An 18,433-nucleotide genomic window follows, 5' to 3' on the forward strand; every position below is an offset into this window, starting at 1 on the left:
TGTGATGGTTGTTGGAAAAAGATAAAGTCGGCATAATGAGACTAGAGTCTGTACGCCTCTCTTTAGCACAATATTATTATAAAACGACTAATAGTTTATTATTAAAAGTATATGACGTGAGCAATATACTTAATGGATATATATATATAGACACACTAGATCTCTGGATGAAGAATAAAGATTTGTTCGATAACAAATTGAACTCCAATAGATTTTCAAAGAAAAAGATTGAACTCCAACAAATTTCTTTAACCATTCAAGTATTACCCATATATGTAATATATTTTATAAGATGATATTGTTTTTCATCTATTTAGTCTATTGTTTTTTTTTAATTGTGTAGATCATTTTTAGTGAGCATAGCAAGTGTCCTCCGTTAAACTAGTTACGTAATGAAGTTATTAGGCATTATAAATGATAAGAATATATTTACCATGGTATCAGAGCTCGAGGTTTGAAAGAAAAATATGGAGTTCTTCATTTAATATGATATCAGAGCATATTTGATTCACTGTGCATTATAACCCAATTAAGTGACTCGAGCCTAATCTTAATTTATAACATAAGCATTCGGTTTATTGTTATCATACCAATATGACTTATTTGTAATAGATTCACAGCTTTTGACAAACAAATGTAATATAAAATCATATAATTATTGAATATTGTTTGGTAGATCGCATTGCTAACTTCTAAAGTCTTCCATAAATGATAAAATAAAATATGACTTTTATTTGAAATTGGACATAGAACCAAAAACATACATGGAGTGTGCATTGGATAATGCTAAAGGTGATAAGATGGATATATCTGCTAAAAATAAGGTATTCTATATAAAGACATTATGCATAAAAAGTTGATTTCTTCATTTCTTGCATTTAGTATTTAGATTCTTTCTTTTCTGTTGATATTTCAACAACTTTAATGCTAACCATTGCAGATTAGGAATGACATTTGTGGTTATTTTTCCAAGAGGTCTTGCTTTACTCTTGTGCCACCTTGGACTGTAGAGAAAGACATGCGAGAGGTTGAGCTTGAGGGCGGGTTATATGTATGATGATATAATACTACTTTTTGTGTGCAATTGAATTATGGCAGTATATAATATTATTTTTATTTCTTTTTTCTCTCTCCCATGCATGCAGGAGGAACCCCGGCCAGAATTTAAGAAAGGTCTTGAATCTCTAAAAAAATTTGTGCTAAAACACGTTGAGGATCAAGTTCTTCTAACGACAATTAAAGAATCTGATTTTGTTAGAGCATTTCAATGTTTTCTTGACAGTATCAATGATGATAATGTTGTTCTCATAATTAAGTCTTCATGGGAGGTTAGTGTCACTTTACATGTTAGACCCCTAATCCGAGTAGATCTTGTTAGAAAATAATATTTTTATGTCTCAAATCTATGAAGAATTGGTCTCTCGCAATTGCCCTAGTCGTTTGCAACCTTGCGTCATGCTCCTACACGTTCCTCCGGGTTTTGCTCTTATTGTTTGCTTGCCGTTTTTGTCTCTTAGTTCTAGTGTATAAATATGTTCAATATTTGCCTTGTAATTTGTACTAATCAATATCAATTCACTTTGAATTCATTTCATTCCTTCATTATCTTACACGTAGCATATATATTATATTCATTATTCTAATACTCCTTGATTTATAATATATATATATATATATATATATATATATATATATATATATATATATATATATATATATATATATATACATTCTCTTTATTCCTATTTAATTTGTCATTTATATATTTTTCCTATTATTTAACTTCTATAATTCTCAATTTTCGATTATTCGCTTCCGCATTATTCCGATATATTCCTAACAAGTGGTATTAAAGCCAAGTTTAATTGGGAGTTATTTTCAAAGATGTCGACTGTTACCAAGTTCGATATCGAGAAGTTCGACGGAAAAATTAGCTTTTCTATCTGGAAGATTCAGATGGAAGACGTTCTAACCCAGAACGGTTTGAAGAAAGCGCTAGCTGGGAAGAAGAAGAAACCGGCTGCAATGACAGATGAAGATTCGGACAACAAGGCACGTTCAACCATTCAACTGTATCTGTCTAAAGAGGTTCTACGTGATGTGGTAAGTGAGAAAACTACGTCAGATTTATGGTCCGAGCTGGAGTCGCTTTATATGGCCAAATCTCTGGCAAACAAGCTGCGCATGTACACAATCCGTATGACAGAAGGTAATAGTAGTGATGTTCGTGCTGTTTTATTACTTGTCTCACTCGCTAAATCGTACAAGCATTTCAAAGAAATTATGTTGTATGGTAATAGTAGTGATACCCTTACTTTTGACAATGTTAAGTCAAACCTATTGTCCAAAGAAAAGTTTGACTTTGAAATTAAGTCTGAGGACAAAGGTGAAGGCTTGACTGTAAGGGGTCGTTCACTTGAAACAGAGAGTAGCAATAAAAAATCTAGATCCAAGTCCAAAGGACGTAAGTCCAACAAATCCTGTAAGTACTGCAAGAAGCAGGGTCACGATGTGACTGAATGCTTCAAGTTGAAAAACAAGCAAGACAGAGAAAAGAAGTCTGCTGAAGCTAGTGTTGTTGAAAGTGATTTAGAAGGTGATGTTATGTTATCTGTTAGCTCCGCTGACAAACGGAGCAAAACTGAGTGGATTCTGGACTCTGGTTGTACATTCCACATGTGTCCTCACAAAGACTGGTTCGTCTCTCTGGAACCGGTTGATGGTGGAGTTGTCTTGATGGGTAATGATACCCAATGCAAGGTTAGTGGAATTGGAAGTGTTCAGATTTAAACTCATGATAATGTTGTCAGGACTCTTACCAATGTTCGGTATATTCTTGATTTGAAACGCAATCTGATATCCTTGGGCACCTTGGAATCTCTGGGGTGCAAGTACATAGCTGAAGGTGGAGTTCTGAAAGTCATAAAAGGCTCTCTTGTTCTCATGAGAGCTTCTCGATCTGGAAGCTTGTACGTGTTGCATGGCAGTACTGTGACAGGTTCAGTAGCGGTATCCTCATCGATGTCTGATGCAGATCTCACTCAACTATGGCATATGCGTCTGGGGCATATGAGTGTGAAAGGCATGCATCTCCTGAGCAAGAAAGATCTCCTTGGTGATTCAGGTACGGGTAAATTACAATTTTGTGAGCATTGTGTTTTTGGGAAACAAAAGAGGGTTAGTTTCTCTACTGCTACACACTGTACCAAAGATGTATTGGAATATATACATTCCGATTTATGGGGACCGACTAAATTCCAGTCTATGGGAGGCTGTAGATATTTCATGTCTATTATTGATGACTTTTCTCGTAAGGTCTGGGTCTATTTCTTGAAACACAAAAATCAAGCTTTTCCTTTTTTCAAAAAGTGGAAAATACTTGTTGAGACTCAGACAGGGAAAAAGGTCAAGAAGCTCAGGACAGACAATGGCCTGGAATTCTGTGAGTCAGATTTCAATGACTTCTGTGCCGGCAAATGGAATCGCCAGGCACAAGACCTTGCCTGGTAAATCCCAGCAAAATGGTGTTGCCGAACGTCTAAATGGGACATTATTGGAAAGAGCTCGTTGTATGCTCTCTAATGCTGGGTTATGGAAACGGCGTGATTTTTGGGCCGAGGCCGTTTCTACTGCTTGCTATTTGGTGAATAGATCTCCACACTCATCCCTTGATTTCAAAATTCCAGAGGAAGTTTGGTCAGGTAATCCTGTTGACTACTCTATCTTAAGAGTTTTTGGATGTCCTGCTTATGCTCATTCCAGTACGGGTAAATTAAACCCGAGAGCTGTCAAATGCATTTTCCTTGGTTATGCCTCTGAGTCAAAAGGGTATCGTCTATGGTCTCCTGATTCTCAGAAAATCATTCTGAGTCGAGATATCACTTTTGACGAAAATGCACTACTTTCTTCTGGAAAAGATTCCAGTACAGGTGAGACGCATAGTACTGATGATAAGGTGGAGTTTGAGTTCAGGCCTAATGATAATATTACTACCACTAATGGTAATACTAAAGATGATGCATCTACAAGTACCGCACCTCTCGTCGAGCCACAGCGAGAGTACTCTATTGCCCAAGATCGGCCTAGGAGGACAATTAAAAAACCTGCTAGGTACGCTAGTAACGATGAAACCCACTTGGTTGCTTATGCTCTTTCAGTTGCACAGGAGGTTGATGGTGATCCATCATGCTATTCTGAAGCTATTTCCTGTGCCAACTCATCCAAGTGGTTGGTTGCTATGCAAGAAGAGATGGAAAGTCTCCATAAGAATGAGACTTGGGAGCTGGTAGAATTGCCGAAAGGTAAACGCCTATTGAGTTGTAAATGGATTTACAAAAAGAAAGAAGGCATTCCTGGAGTTGAGAAAGCACGGTGGAAGGCACGGTTAGTTGTTCGAGGTTTTGATCAACGTGAAGGTATTGACTTTAATGAGATATTTTCTCCAGTTGTTCGTCATACTTCTATACGTGTTCTACTTGCTTTTGTTGCTCTTTTTGATATCGAGTTGGAGCAACTTGATGTAAAGACTGCTTTCCTACATGGAGAGCTTGATGAAGAACTTTACATGTACCAACCTGAGGGATTTGAAGTTCCTGGGAAGGAACATTGTGTCTGCCGTCTATAAAAGTCTCTTTATGGGCTAAAGCAAGCTCCAAGGCAATGGTATAAGCGGTTTGATGCGTGTATGTTGGGGCAAGGATTATCAAGAAGCCAGTATGATAGCTGTGTCTATTTTAAAGAATTTTCTAATGGATCTTTTGTCTATTTGCTTCTTTATGTTGATGATATGCTCATTGCTTCCCCTGATATGTCTCTGGTTTTGACTTGAAGTCTCAACTAAGCAATGAGTTTGAGATGAAAGACCTTGGTACAGCAAAGAAGATTCTTGGCATGGAGATACACAGGGATCGTCAAGCGGGTAAACTTTATCTATCCCAGAAAAAGTATGTTGAGAAGGTGCTTGATCGATTCAATATGTCCAATTGTAAACCTGTGTGTACTCCACTTGGTGCACATTTTAAGGTATCCTCTGTTTCATGCCCAAAGTCTGATGCTGATGTGGCTTATATGTCAAAAGTTCCTTACTCTAGTGTTGTTGGAAGTCTTATGTATACTATGGTATGCACTAGACCTGATTTGGCTCATGCTGTAAGTGTTGTGAGTCGTTACATGCATAACCCTGGTAAGGAACATTGGAACGCCGCTAAATGGATTCTACGGTACCTAAAGGGTACTTTGTCTTTGGTCTTGGTTTTTGATCGAAATTCTTCTGCATCTACTGACATTGTGGGCTTTGTAGATTCTGATTATGGTGGTGATCTTGACAGATGTCGATCGCTTTCCATTTATATTTTCACTCTTTGTAATTGTGCTATCAGTTGGAAAGCTACGCTTCAGTCTATTGCTGCGTTATCTACGACTGAGGCGGAATATATTGCAGCCACAGAGGGTGTCAAAGAAGCTACTTGGCTACGAGGTTTGGTTATGGAACTTGGTGTTTCGCAAGGTCAGGCCGTTGTGTTCTCAGATAGTCAAAGTGCTATCCATCTCACCAAGAATGATACATACCATGCCAAAACCAAACACATTGATGTCAGATATCATTTTATTCGAGATGTTATAATTGCAAGAGATATCACCGTTCAGAAGATTCATACATTGGAGAATCCAGCAGATATGCTCACCAAGCCTCTACCTATTACTAAGTTCAAACAATGCTTGAATTTAGTTGGTTGTTCCAGTTGTTAATTCTCACATTGAATTTGATCCAAGGTGGAGATTGTTAGAAAATAATATTTTTATGTCTCAAATCTATGAAGAATTGGTCTCTCGCAATTGCCCGCGTCGTTTGCAACCTTGCGTCATGCTCCTACACGTTCCTCCGGGTTTTGCTCTCATTGTTTGCTTGCCGTTTTTGTCTCTTAGTTCTAGTGTATAAATATGTTCAATATTTGCCTTGTAATTTGTACTAATCAATATCAATTCACTTTGAATTCATTTCATTCCTTCATTATCTTACACGTAGCATATATATTATATTCATTATTCTAATACTCCTTGATTTAATATATATATATATATATATATATATATATATATATATATATATATTCTCTTTATTCCTATTTAATTTGTTATTTATATATTTTTCTTATTATTTAACTTCTATAATTCTCAATTTTCGATTATTCGTTTCCGCATTATTTCGATATATTCCTAACAGATCTAATTCTCGTTATTGGCCTATGAGAGGATGGATCTAATTCTCGTTATTGGCCTATGAGAGACTGACTGGATCTAATTCTCGTTATTGGCCTATGAGAGACTAAATTTGAATGAGTGGTTTTGTTCTTTCCAACGGTGAGGAGAAGCAGGACATGAGATGAGAGAGAGCGTTTGGTAAAAGAGATTTTATATCAATTCCAGTGTGCTCAATCATTTAAAGTGTTCGCTTAAACATTTAAAACCTTAGTTTAAATGTTGGGTTATTTCCTTTAATTTCCAGTGTACATCCTTGGCTTTTTTATTTGAGACTTTGGCTCTTTTATTAAAATACTTTGGCTTAAACGTTATCATCAGCTCACGTAGACTTTGATTGATTAATTCCTTAGGTTAAAATTTATTTGTTATCATCAGCTCACGTATACTTATTGATTAATTCCTTAGCTTATTGAAATTTATTTGTCCTCAATGAGATGCGAAGTTGTCAGCGTATCTAATTTGATTCCTTAACTTAAAATTGAAACTTTAGCTCAATTTTTAATCCCTAGCTTAATTGAAACCTTAGCTAATTGTTGCAATCCTTAGCTCATCTTGACTTCATTTGCTCACAGTTTCAAACCTTAACTCATTTTTAACTCCTTAGCTTGGTTTTTCAACGAATTTCCTTCAACAGCTTGAACTTTATTTGCTTCAAATTTCTTCCCTTGCCTGACTGAAAATATTTTTCTTCGACTAATTTTCTTGAATTCGTAAAATAAAAGTTATACGAAACAAAATAAAATAGGGGTCTATAATTTACACTTTTGACTCATCAAAATCTATATACAATTATTCCTTAAAGATTAGATCCCTTGTGCACACATGAAAACTAAAAATCATTCCTATCAACTTAATTTACCAAACATATTTTTATAAACTAGTCGACTCCACTAACTCAATCAGCTAACAACTACAGCATATTTACCAAATACCTATGTATATTTTCAAATTCTACTCCCATACATTGAACGGTAAATAATTAATGACATACAAAAGGTAAGAAAAAAATCCCCTATAAAACATTAATTTTTCTTTTTGCAACTAGGGAAAACACCAACACATACTCTATTGACATAAATTATCATTCTAAATTAATTATCTATAATAATATGTAAAGATGTTTGATGATTTATATCAACATTTGAATCTGATGCAACTTAGAGTTGCATCTTATCATGTTTCAAGAATTGTAATACTATTAACTATTTAAGTTATTTGTTCCTTTGTTGTAGGGGAATGTAACATTATTCCTATTATCACCCATACACTTAACACTACTACTTGGGTGCAAATGTTCAATGGTCATTTGTCATAAACAATAGCATAAAGATAAAGCAAACTCCAAAACGCAAATGGTGTTAACTAAGACATTAATGGAGAAACCTTCCATTTAAAGTTAAAAGTACCAGCGGCAAAACCAAAACAGTACTGAAACTCGTAACTGCATACTACAGTCTTGCAAAATTTGAATACCACAACACAAATGATACTTCCCATTGTCAAGTATGAAAATGAACTTAAACCTTGTATCCTCTGCTATTTCTCTTGCCTCTTGCCCTCTCAAACTTTCTTCCCTTGGCGCGCACATATGGCTTGGTGTGACTGTGTGGAACACCAGGAGCTGGACCAAAGTGCTTAACTGCTTCACGCGAATTCTTTGGACCTCTGAGCAGAACCTGTCAATGTCCAACAAAAAAGGCACCCAAATCAGACCATGATCTTAGTAGATGCAACCAAAAAAAAAAAAACGAGAAGATGTTTCACTCGTTAAAATCTAAAATCAGTGAAAATCGAACATGATTCACAAGACACATTTAGACATTAATCACACCCTTGTCTGATTATTTAGAAGGAATAGAGCATGTAAGTGTATTTTGGGATACAGCCATAAAAGATAGTGGGCATTAATGGGATGGTAAGGGTCTTTGCCAAAGATCTTAAATGTTAATTAGAAGACATTATAATTCTAAAGGCATTAAAAAAAACAAATTTTGACAAGAATACTTATATTAATCACCATAAACTCAAATTCTAATCACTCCATCTCACTCTAATTTACTGCAGAAACTATCAAACCCAGTGAATCTAGATATTTCCTCAATATAAAATTATCACAACATTAAACAAGCATTTTCAATAATTCAACAATGCTACAGATGTTAATGTCAAAGAGAAAATTACAATAACATAAGCCGACAGTTACAGGTATCAAATTATTTACCGTGTTCTGTCCCAAAGGAGCCCGAAGAGCAAGCTGATCAAACGTCAAGCATTCACCACCAGCCTTCTCAATCCTAGCCCTTGCGGTTTTGGTGAACCTCAGAGCACAGACCTTCAATGCTGGGACCTCGTAGGCTCTCACATCATCCGTGATAGTACCCACCAGGACAGCAATCTTGTCCTCCTATAGACACAAACCAAAACATAACAAAATCAATAAACCTGAAAGCCAACCACCAATTGCGTACATTGGCACACCCAAATATGAGCACACAAAGGGAATACCTTTCCAGACGTGAAAGAGATCAGCCTTGAGAGAGACAGTGGAGGCTTGTTGGTCTTGCTCATAAACAGACGCTTCAGAATCACAGCGTTGAACTTGCTTCCGGTCCTCCTCACCAAAAATCGGTAAAGCTGTGCCAAATAAACCAATACTTCAGGCACAAATACAAAAACACAAACAAATACACAAATATGCGTGTGCGTTTGAGATACACATAAACATAAGACAAAAATGCATAGATATATGAGAAAGAGAGGTCGAATAGGACCTTCACGAGAAGCTTCAAGTAAACATCGTCGGACTTGGGAGCTGTGCGCTTCGTCTGCTTGCTCTTACCTCCGGCTTTCAGATCGATACCCTACAGCGATGAAAATCAATGTCAGAACACAGCTTAAAGGGGAGAAATAGAGGCGACTGAGATGAAGGATTACCATGGTGGAGCGCCGCTGGAGTGGTGGCTTCGGGGAAAGGGGGAGGGGGAATGGGGAGAGCGACTGGGGATGATCGGCTCTGCTATACTTACACCGAAAATGAGACGAAACTAGGGTTTTTAGAGTGTGATTTTAATAGGTTTTTTATCCCATAGTGGACCGGCCCATCAGCCCATATAAAATAAAACGTACGAGTCCTAATACGCACAAGGAGAGGGAAAACTCGCAGACGTTATGCCATGGAACCGTGTTCACCATTCATGGCGAACACGGTTCCAACGGTGTTAGTGCATCGTTATCTTCTTTTTTTTTTTTAATTAATTACGTGACTGCCTACACATTCACTTTGGAATCATGCCTACACATTCACTTTGGAACCATGAGATTATGAATTTTCTGTTATGAGATTATGAATTTTCAATTATGAGATTATGAATTTTCTGTTATGCGATTATGAATTTTCTGTTATGAGATTATGAATTTTCATTACATTCATAATTTCGGAGTTTCGGACATTCATAAATTATGAATTCATGCATGCACATTCACTTTGGAACCATGCCTACATATTCCCGTCCGAAATCACGGACATTCATAAATTATGAATCCATGCCTGCACATTCACTTTGGAACCATGAGATTATGAATTTTCTGTTATAAGATTATGAATTTTCTGTTATGAGATTATGAATTTTCAGTTGTGAGATTATGAATTTTCTGTTATGCGATTATGAATTTTCTGTTATGCGATTATGAATTTTCATAAAATTCATAATCTCATAACAGAAAATTCATAATTTGATCAGTAACGCGCCGTTAACTCCACATCCGCGATTTTTTTTTTTGGCCTAAAAACGACGTCGTTTTGACTTGTGTTCACCATTCTCGGTGAACACGATTCCACGGCATAATTTGCAGAAAACTCGAAAGACCAATAGTTATCCTGTGCAACCCCCATGCATGGTGCATACGATTGCAAAAGGACATCGTTTTGACTAAAAATGTGCGTTCAATTTTTTAAAAAAATATCAGTTTTGATTTCTCTCAACAGTATTATTGTGGATATATAGTTATAAATTTGTGGATATATAGATATAAATTTATGGATATTTAGTTCATTCATTGTGGATATTTAATTCATTCATTCTGGATTTTGTGTTATTCATTCACTGTGGATATATAGTTATGAATTTGTGGATATATAATTTAAATTATGCACAAAAAAAATGCTATTACTGGGAATCGAACCTGAATTTTTTTTTAAAAGTGAGACGCGCGTTTTTAGTCAAAACGACGTCGTTTTTGCAACCGTGTGCACCATGCATGGTACACACGGTTGCACAGCATAATTTGCGTCGAAAGACCTAAACAGGACTGTTATGTCATGGACCTATGTCCACTTTGGATACGAGTCCAATACGATGCCATTTTGCAATTCGAGAATAATGGTGTCGCCAGGGACGGAGTCAAAGGGGGGCAGGGACACTTTCCCCCATCACCCCACCCTCACCCCATATATAATCTTTGTATGTATATATGTATATATGTATATATAATATAGGTTTTAGTATTAGTAAAAAAAAAAAAGAAAATTATTAAATGTTAATAAGAAATGAGTTAGATTAGTTGGTAGAGCACATATTTAGTAATAGGATAAGTCTTGGGTTGGAATCCTTCCTTATTGCGACATGTGTATATATATAACATTTTTTTATATTAATAGTGAGATGCGTAATTTATAATGTGTTTTCTATTTAAAGTATTTTATCAAATTAATTATGTTTCATATTTTGTTATGAATATTGTTAAATAATTTTTTGATGTGTTTTATTTTTTGCACATATCCAACAATATTTACAACTATATTTCTTAGGTAATGATTATTAAAAAAAAAAAAAGACTTAGGTAATTTTTTTATTTTTTTATTATCTCTTTTGTTTTAATGTTTCGCTTTTACTGGAAAAAATTTCTGAATCCGTCTCTACTTCTTCGCCCCCCTCAACCGAATTTCGGGCTCCGTCCCTGGGTGTCGTTAATAGCATCGTTTTCCCTCCACCAATCGAATTTTTTAAAATAAAATTTGTCAAAAGAATTCAGTGACGTAAAAAATTGTGAATATAGAGTTCTGCAGTTGTGAATATGGAGTTTAAGAATTATGAATATAGAGTTCAAAAATTATGAATATAGAATTCTATAATTATGAACATAGAGTTCAATAATTATGAATATAGAGTACAAAAATTATGAACATAGAGTTCAGTAATTATGAACATAGATTTCTAGGGTTCAAAAATTATGAACATAAAGTTCTATAATTATGAATATAGAGTTCTGTAATTGTGAATATAGTGCTCAATAATTGTGAATATGGAGTTCAAAAATTATGAACATAGAGTTCTATAATTATGAACATATAATTCAGTAATAATGAACATAGACTTCCTGAAGACAAACGTCATTAACGGTGAAAGAAGGTAATTTTTTAATTGATACGGTATCATTTTTCACCAAAATGACGTTGTTTTGAAACTGTATCCGCAACATAGTTTGCCAGCATAACGATTAACGAAATAGTTGGGCTTGTAGACTTGTTTCAATTGTTAGGTACGTTGGAATTGTATATAGAGATGATTTTTTTTTTTTTTTGAGTTAATTCTATTTTTTTGTTTTAGATTTATTGGTGGTAATTCATTTTTAGTTCTTTTTTAAAAAATATTCTTTTTTGGTCTTAGTATTATTGCTTGGCACGGGTTTTAACTCAATGGTTTAGTAGGTAGTATTTGGGAGAAGAAACTAAGGTTTGAACCTCAGTGGCAGCAGTGTGAGAATTATGCTCAAAGTGGACAGATCCCTTGTGAGTACCAGCATCTAACCCTATCTGCTGAGCCATTGAGTCTCCGTGATTTACGTCCTTCTAAATGCTTTGTCGGGCCGGAGTATAAGGGGTCCTTGGGTTTGGGAGTAGTTATGTTGTGCAACCGTGTCAGTTGCAAAAACGACGTCGTTTTGACGTCCAACTTTAAAAAAAAAAAAAAAAAAAACAGTTTCGATTGACGTTAACGGCGTTATGTTGTGTATAATTTGAACTATACATCCATAACTTCATAACTATACATCCAGAATTGCATAACAACTACACATCTATAACTTCATAACTATACATTCATAATGTGAAATTATAAAATTATGAACATATGTTTATGTAACTATCGGCAATCGAAAATGATTTTTTTAAAAGTAAAACGACGCCGTTTTTGCATCCGTGTGCACCATGCATGATGCACAGCATAATTTGCCTGGGTTTGGGAATTCGATCAACCTTTTGGGAGAAGTATTATTGTGGCATGACCACTTGTTTATCCTCAATCAACAAAACTGTTTATAAATTCAATAAAATATAAGGACATTTGAGTCTTCAATTATGATATATTTCAAAAAAAAAAATATATATATATATAGCGGACAATCCACTTTGCATAAAAACATATCGACTTTGTTGACGGCGAACCAAAAAATAATCATGCCACAATAATACTAAAATCAAAAAGAAATATTATAAAATAGAAATACTAAAAATAAACTGTGACCTATAAATTTATTACCCAAAATGAAATTAACTCTTTTTTTTAGATTAATAGGAGGAACCAGAGATCCAAATTAGCATTTTGCTCAAAACTCAAAAGGACATTCCTCAATCTAGCCGCGCCCAATTTATCCTCTGCTATATCTTGGGCAACTGGACACACCAAACACCCCTCTATTTGGATAGCCAACTTTGTCAATGAGTCCTCACGATATGATTCTGTTCGCGGTAAACATGATTAATCATAATCTCCTTTGATTTGATTAATCATAATCTCCTAATTCTTCTTAAAAGGTTAAATCTCCAATCTCAATGGAGCAAATTATGCTATGCAACTGTGTGCACTATGTGCACTATGCACACGGTTACAAAAATGACGTCGTTTTGAGAGGTTGCTCCCACATTACTACCGATGAGACTTGATCTCTGATCATTCTTTTCAAACTTAACCCCTGTAACCAATTATGCTGCTCATGCGAGCATAATCTCCTAATTCATATTCAGCCATTCCTTGCAGCATCTAATAATGTTTTAAATATGAATGACAATTTCGATCCGCTCCATGGATGTCCATCTCGCATGGATCAGATTTTTTTGAGTGATGATGGTGATGAGTTGCGCAAATTATGCCCTGGAAACGTGTTCACCGTGAATGGTGAACACAAGTCCAAACGACGTCGTTTTTACGTAAAAAAAAAATAAAAATCGCGAATGTGGAGTTAACGGCGCGCGTTTGATCAAATTATGAATTTTCTGTTATGAGATTATGAATGTAATGAAAATTCATAATCTCATAACAGAAAATTCATAATCGCATAAAAGTAAAATATTTATTAAATTATGAATATTCTGTTATGAGATTATGAATGTAATGTAGATTCATAATCTCATAACAGAAAATTCATAATTTCATAACAGAAAATTCATAATTTCATAACAGAAAATTCATAATTTCATAACAGAAAATTCATAATCTCATAACAGAAAATTCATAATCTCATAACTGAAAATTCATAATCTTATAACAGAAAATTCATAATCTCATGGTTCCAAAGTGAATGTGTAGGCATGGTTCCAAAGTGAATGTGCAGGCATGGATTCATAATTTATGAATGTCCGTGATTTCGGACGGGCATGGTTCCAAAGTGAATGTGCAGGCATGAATTCATAATTTATGAATGTCCAAAATCATTGCTCACCTCAAATTAGAGTGAAACCGCGAAATGTGAAAATGAATAAGAAAAGTCACGCAATTAATTAAGAAAAAAAAAAGAAAAAAAAAAAAAAGATAACGGTTTACTAACACCGTTGGAACCGTGTTCACCATGAATGGTGAACACGGTTCCATGGCATAACGATTGGATGAGTTGAGAGTGGGTCTTAAAAATTTAAACTTACAGCGAATCAAGTTGAATTTGGATCCATATATATATATATATATATATATATATATATATATATATATATATATATATATATAATAGTAAAATAAGTACTAATATGTAGTTTATTATAAAAATTTCTATAATTTTTTTGAACTTTTTACTATTTATATTTATAAACTGCTAAGTTTATTTATATAAAATTACAATTTAGTTATAATATTTGAATATTTATATTATTTTATGTTTTAGTATAACTAATGAATTTTATTATTTTTTATTGTGTGACATAATTTAAATATTATTTTTAAATATTTAATAAGATAATAATTGGTAGATACTCATACTTTCATAGTAAACCCGGTGAGACGAGCTGAGGTGCGTTTTGAAAAGCCCACTGGATACGGGGTAAAGAGCGAAACAAACCAATGAAAGCATATTTGAGTCCAACAGGAATTTGGATGTTCTAAAGTTTATTTATTTTCGAGTGTACCCAGAATTTCTATCGTCGTACATAGTGATTAATTTCTTCATTGAATTGTAAGCACTTCTTTTGAATATGACAGCTAACCTGAAGATTTAAGGCTAACCCTTGACTTTTGGTTAAGGATGGATGAGTTCCTTCAATTCCATTCAATCACACCCCAGGTTAAGATACTTTAGAGTTTATAAATGCAAGTATTCCAGTCCATTCTCTACCGAAGGTTGAAAGTGTCAAATCTAATCATGTTACAAGTATCATGGTGGTTAAGGTGAATAGTGTCTAAGACGTTAGTTAAATTCTTGGAGTAATGTAGTATCATCTCATGGAACATCATGTTGGGTTCATATATTATAAATGGTGTTGAATGATACAAAGGGACACTTAAGAACATGGTGAAGAGTACGATTCTTCGTTATACCTATCTATAGTTATTCTAGGGAAGAGCATTCAAAATTGCAGCTTATAAGCTTAATAGAATTCCAAAGTTCGACCCGCACGGGCTTAGCTCAATGGTTTGGAGATGGATTATCATAATTTATATCTTTACGGATGGGATTGGGGATGGATTATCATAATTTACATCTTGACGGATGGGATTGGGGATGGATTATCATAATTTACATCTTGACGGATGGGATTGGGGATTCAAACTTTGGGGAAAGAGTTTTGAATATGCTGGAAACCTACTCTTTTAGTTGGAAGATGTCTAGTCAAATTAAAGGCCTTATAACTTATAAGCCAAAGGAAATAATTGGACTCAATAAAGATAAGTTATTACTTCGTATTTTGATGAATATTCGATATGGTTCAAGAGCTACAAGTTTTATAGTCTCACAACTAAGTCCCAATCGACTAAAGAATTGAGAAGTGTAGTTTCAGTTGATTACACTGTACTTCGATTAGTGATCATTGATAGAGGGACATTAATGTGTGAAACATGATTCGAATTATAAATAAAAAGTATATTATTTGTATATATATTTTTGGATCAGAGGGAAGGGGAACACCCGAAAAGAAACAATTACATGTCAACTTGGTGCCACATGGGATGCCAAACTTGTCTTCTTCAACTAAGTGCATGATTCCATCTGGGGCTTGGTCTAATATAATGGTGCCTCTTTGCTCGTTTGGAGTTTTGGCCAAAGAGTCAGCTGCACAAATTTGGTCCCTGGCGATGAACGCTATGTGCCATGCGTCGATGCCCTCAAGTTCTCGTCTGCATTTATTCATAATGTAGTCGGAGATATTGCCCATGGTAGAACCTCGAGTGATTGCCTCAACAATTCTCTTGGAATCACTCTCAAAACAAGTCTGTGTGCTACCTAACGTTTTGGCCAATTGTATGCCAAACAAAAGAGCCCATGCTTCTACAGTTTTAGCTGTGCAGTCCCCTATTCAATGTACAAAGCCTTTTAACTAGGTTCCCTGGTCGTTCCTGCGATCTCGTCGCATTTAGCAAATCTGGTGATGGGTTGTGGCTGCCATCTACGTTTATTTTGATCCATCCTAGGGGAGGTCTTGACCATCTGATTAGTTTCCATCTTCTGCCAATGTTTTGAACAACTGCCTTATTTGCCATTCTCAAAGGCTTCATTTATCTCAAAAGCTTGTATGTGAATCCAGTAGATCTTCTGGCCTATATCCGTTACCTTACCATTAAACACCCTTTCATTCCTCCACTTCCAAAGCCACCAGGTTGCCACAGCAAAGAGTGCTCCCTAATTGGGCTGCTGGTTGCCTTTGGAGAACCCACATACTCCTTCATCAAACCATGACTCAAAAGTTCTATGTTGGGTCTTTTAGATCATACTTGGGAGGACGACTTCCCATACCATTTTGGCTTCCGGGCAGGTTTGAAGACTGTGCTCAGTAGTTTTTTCCTCGTAATCACATGTTTTACATTTGCTGCAGTTAGTAAACCCACATTTCTTTCTATTTATGTTTGACATTAAACGATCACGTCTGGCCAACCAGAGGAAAGTATGGATTCTGCTAGGCACCTTTAGCTTCCATATATTGCTCCATGTTCTTGGCCCGTTCACCTCTGGTGTGTTCGTTATCAACTCGTAGGCTGAGTTTACTGTGAAAGGGCCGACATTGTTTCTGCCCCAACTGATGGCATCCTCACAATCGCAGTTAAATCTAGTTGGTTTTGTGGAAGTAGATGATCAAATTTAGCCCACTTCCAACCTACTGATGCATCCCCCCAATAATCTGCTACCTTTTGCATAGAGATCTGGCAGATGAAGATTGACTGAGATACATTCGACTAAAGGGCAATGCCCTACCCAAGCATCTAACTAGAAAAGTGTGATTTTTCCATTTCTAACCAATTTCTTGGTGCCCATCGCAAGGATTGATACGGTTTTGAGAACTCCCTTCCAAGCATTTGACATGCCATGCTTTGGTTGCCATGAGGAAGGGTCTGGGCTCTGAATTGAGTATTTGGTTTTCATTATCCTAATCCATTGACTATCTTCACCCGTTAGTAGCCTCCAGCCAAGTTTGGCTAGAAGGGCAGAGTTCATGTCTTCTAATCTGCGAATTCCAAGAGCACCTTGTTCCTTGCCTTTTGTGACAGAATTCCACGCTACTAGGTTACACTTCCTTTCCCCTTCCACACTACCCCATAGGAAGTCCCGAATCAGTCTCTCAATATGGTTAATGACCCCTACTGGGAGGATGGTTATCTGTATGGTATAAAGTGGAATGGACATAAGTACGGACTGAGCCAAAGTTCTTCTCCCAACAAAAGACAATGTCTTCATTTTCCATCCCGATAATCTGCCTTGAATCCTGTTGATTAGGCCATCAAAAGTTTCTTTCTTCATTCTGTCGTGTTGGGAGGGCACGCCTAGATATTTTCCCAGGTCGGTTGTTCTAGGGATTCCGAGTAGATCTGATATGGCCTTTTGGTTGGCTTCTTGTGTATTTTTAGAGAAGAAAAGGGAAGACTTATGATAGTTTACCCGTTGTCCTGACTATCCACAGAAGCTCTCTAAGCATTGTTTGATGATATTAGCTTGTTGTATTAAAGCATCCCCAAACAGGATCATATCATCTGCAAAACAGTAGGTGTGATAAGACAGGGTTATTCCTAGTGATCTTGATTCCTTTCCAAACCCTGGAAGAAAGTTTGCTATTAATTAAATGACTTAGATGCATACACGAGACATCCAACAGAGGATAGATTGGCTTAGACGCTCTAGACACAAGACAAACAACAGAGGATAGATTGGTTTAAACGCACAATAGAGGAGATATTGGATCTCCCTGCCGAATGCCTTTGCTAGGCTTGAACCAACTGGATTGTTGGCTATCGACAAAATTTAACAAATTATTGTGTGGACCATGAATATCAGGTACATTTTTAATATATTAAAAGTACATTATTTTTGTACTGAAGGTACATTATATAAAGTAATGTACCCTTAGTATATTAAAAATGTACTTTCAAAAAATGTACCATACGTACATAAATAATGTACCCTTAGTATATTAAAAATGTACTTTTTATTTATGGTCCACACAATTGTGTGGACCATGGTCCATGCAATAATGATTGCAAAATTCCAAGACAACCTGTCATATGCCTTTTCAAGGTCCACTTTTAGGATCATCCATCCCATTAAGCCTCTTTTAATTGAGCTCAAAACTTCTCATTAAGCCTCTTTTAATTGAGCTCAAAATTTCTTGGAAAGCCAACATGTTAATTCCAAGGCAACCTCATATGCTTTTTCAAGGTCCACTTTTAGGATCATCTAGCCCATTAAGCCTTGGAAAGAAAGC

General features: G+C 35.6%; 1 protein-coding gene across 1 annotated transcript; it reads right to left on the reverse strand.

Annotated features, from left to right (window-relative positions):
• Positions 1-7,619: 7,619 nt before the first annotated feature.
• Positions 7,620-9,321, reverse strand: LOC109155423 (60S ribosomal protein L18-2). Its single transcript, XM_019303128.1, has 5 exons — positions 9,196-9,321; positions 9,033-9,122; positions 8,767-8,895; positions 8,483-8,665; positions 7,620-7,937 (listed from the first exon to the last, which is right to left on the reverse strand). Exons 1-5 carry the CDS (start codon positions 9,196-9,198, stop codon positions 7,779-7,781), a joined length of 564 nt encoding a protein of 187 aa, XP_019158673.1. The 5' UTR covers positions 9,199-9,321; the 3' UTR covers positions 7,620-7,778.
• Positions 9,322-18,433: the final 9,112 nt, after the last annotated feature.

The sequence above is a fragment of the Ipomoea nil genome, unplaced genomic scaffold, assembly GCF_001879475.1.
Source record: "Ipomoea nil cultivar Tokyo-kokei standard unplaced genomic scaffold, Asagao_1.1 scaffold2701, whole genome shotgun sequence".
NCBI classification, from domain to species: Eukaryota; Viridiplantae; Streptophyta; class Magnoliopsida; order Solanales; family Convolvulaceae; genus Ipomoea; species Ipomoea nil.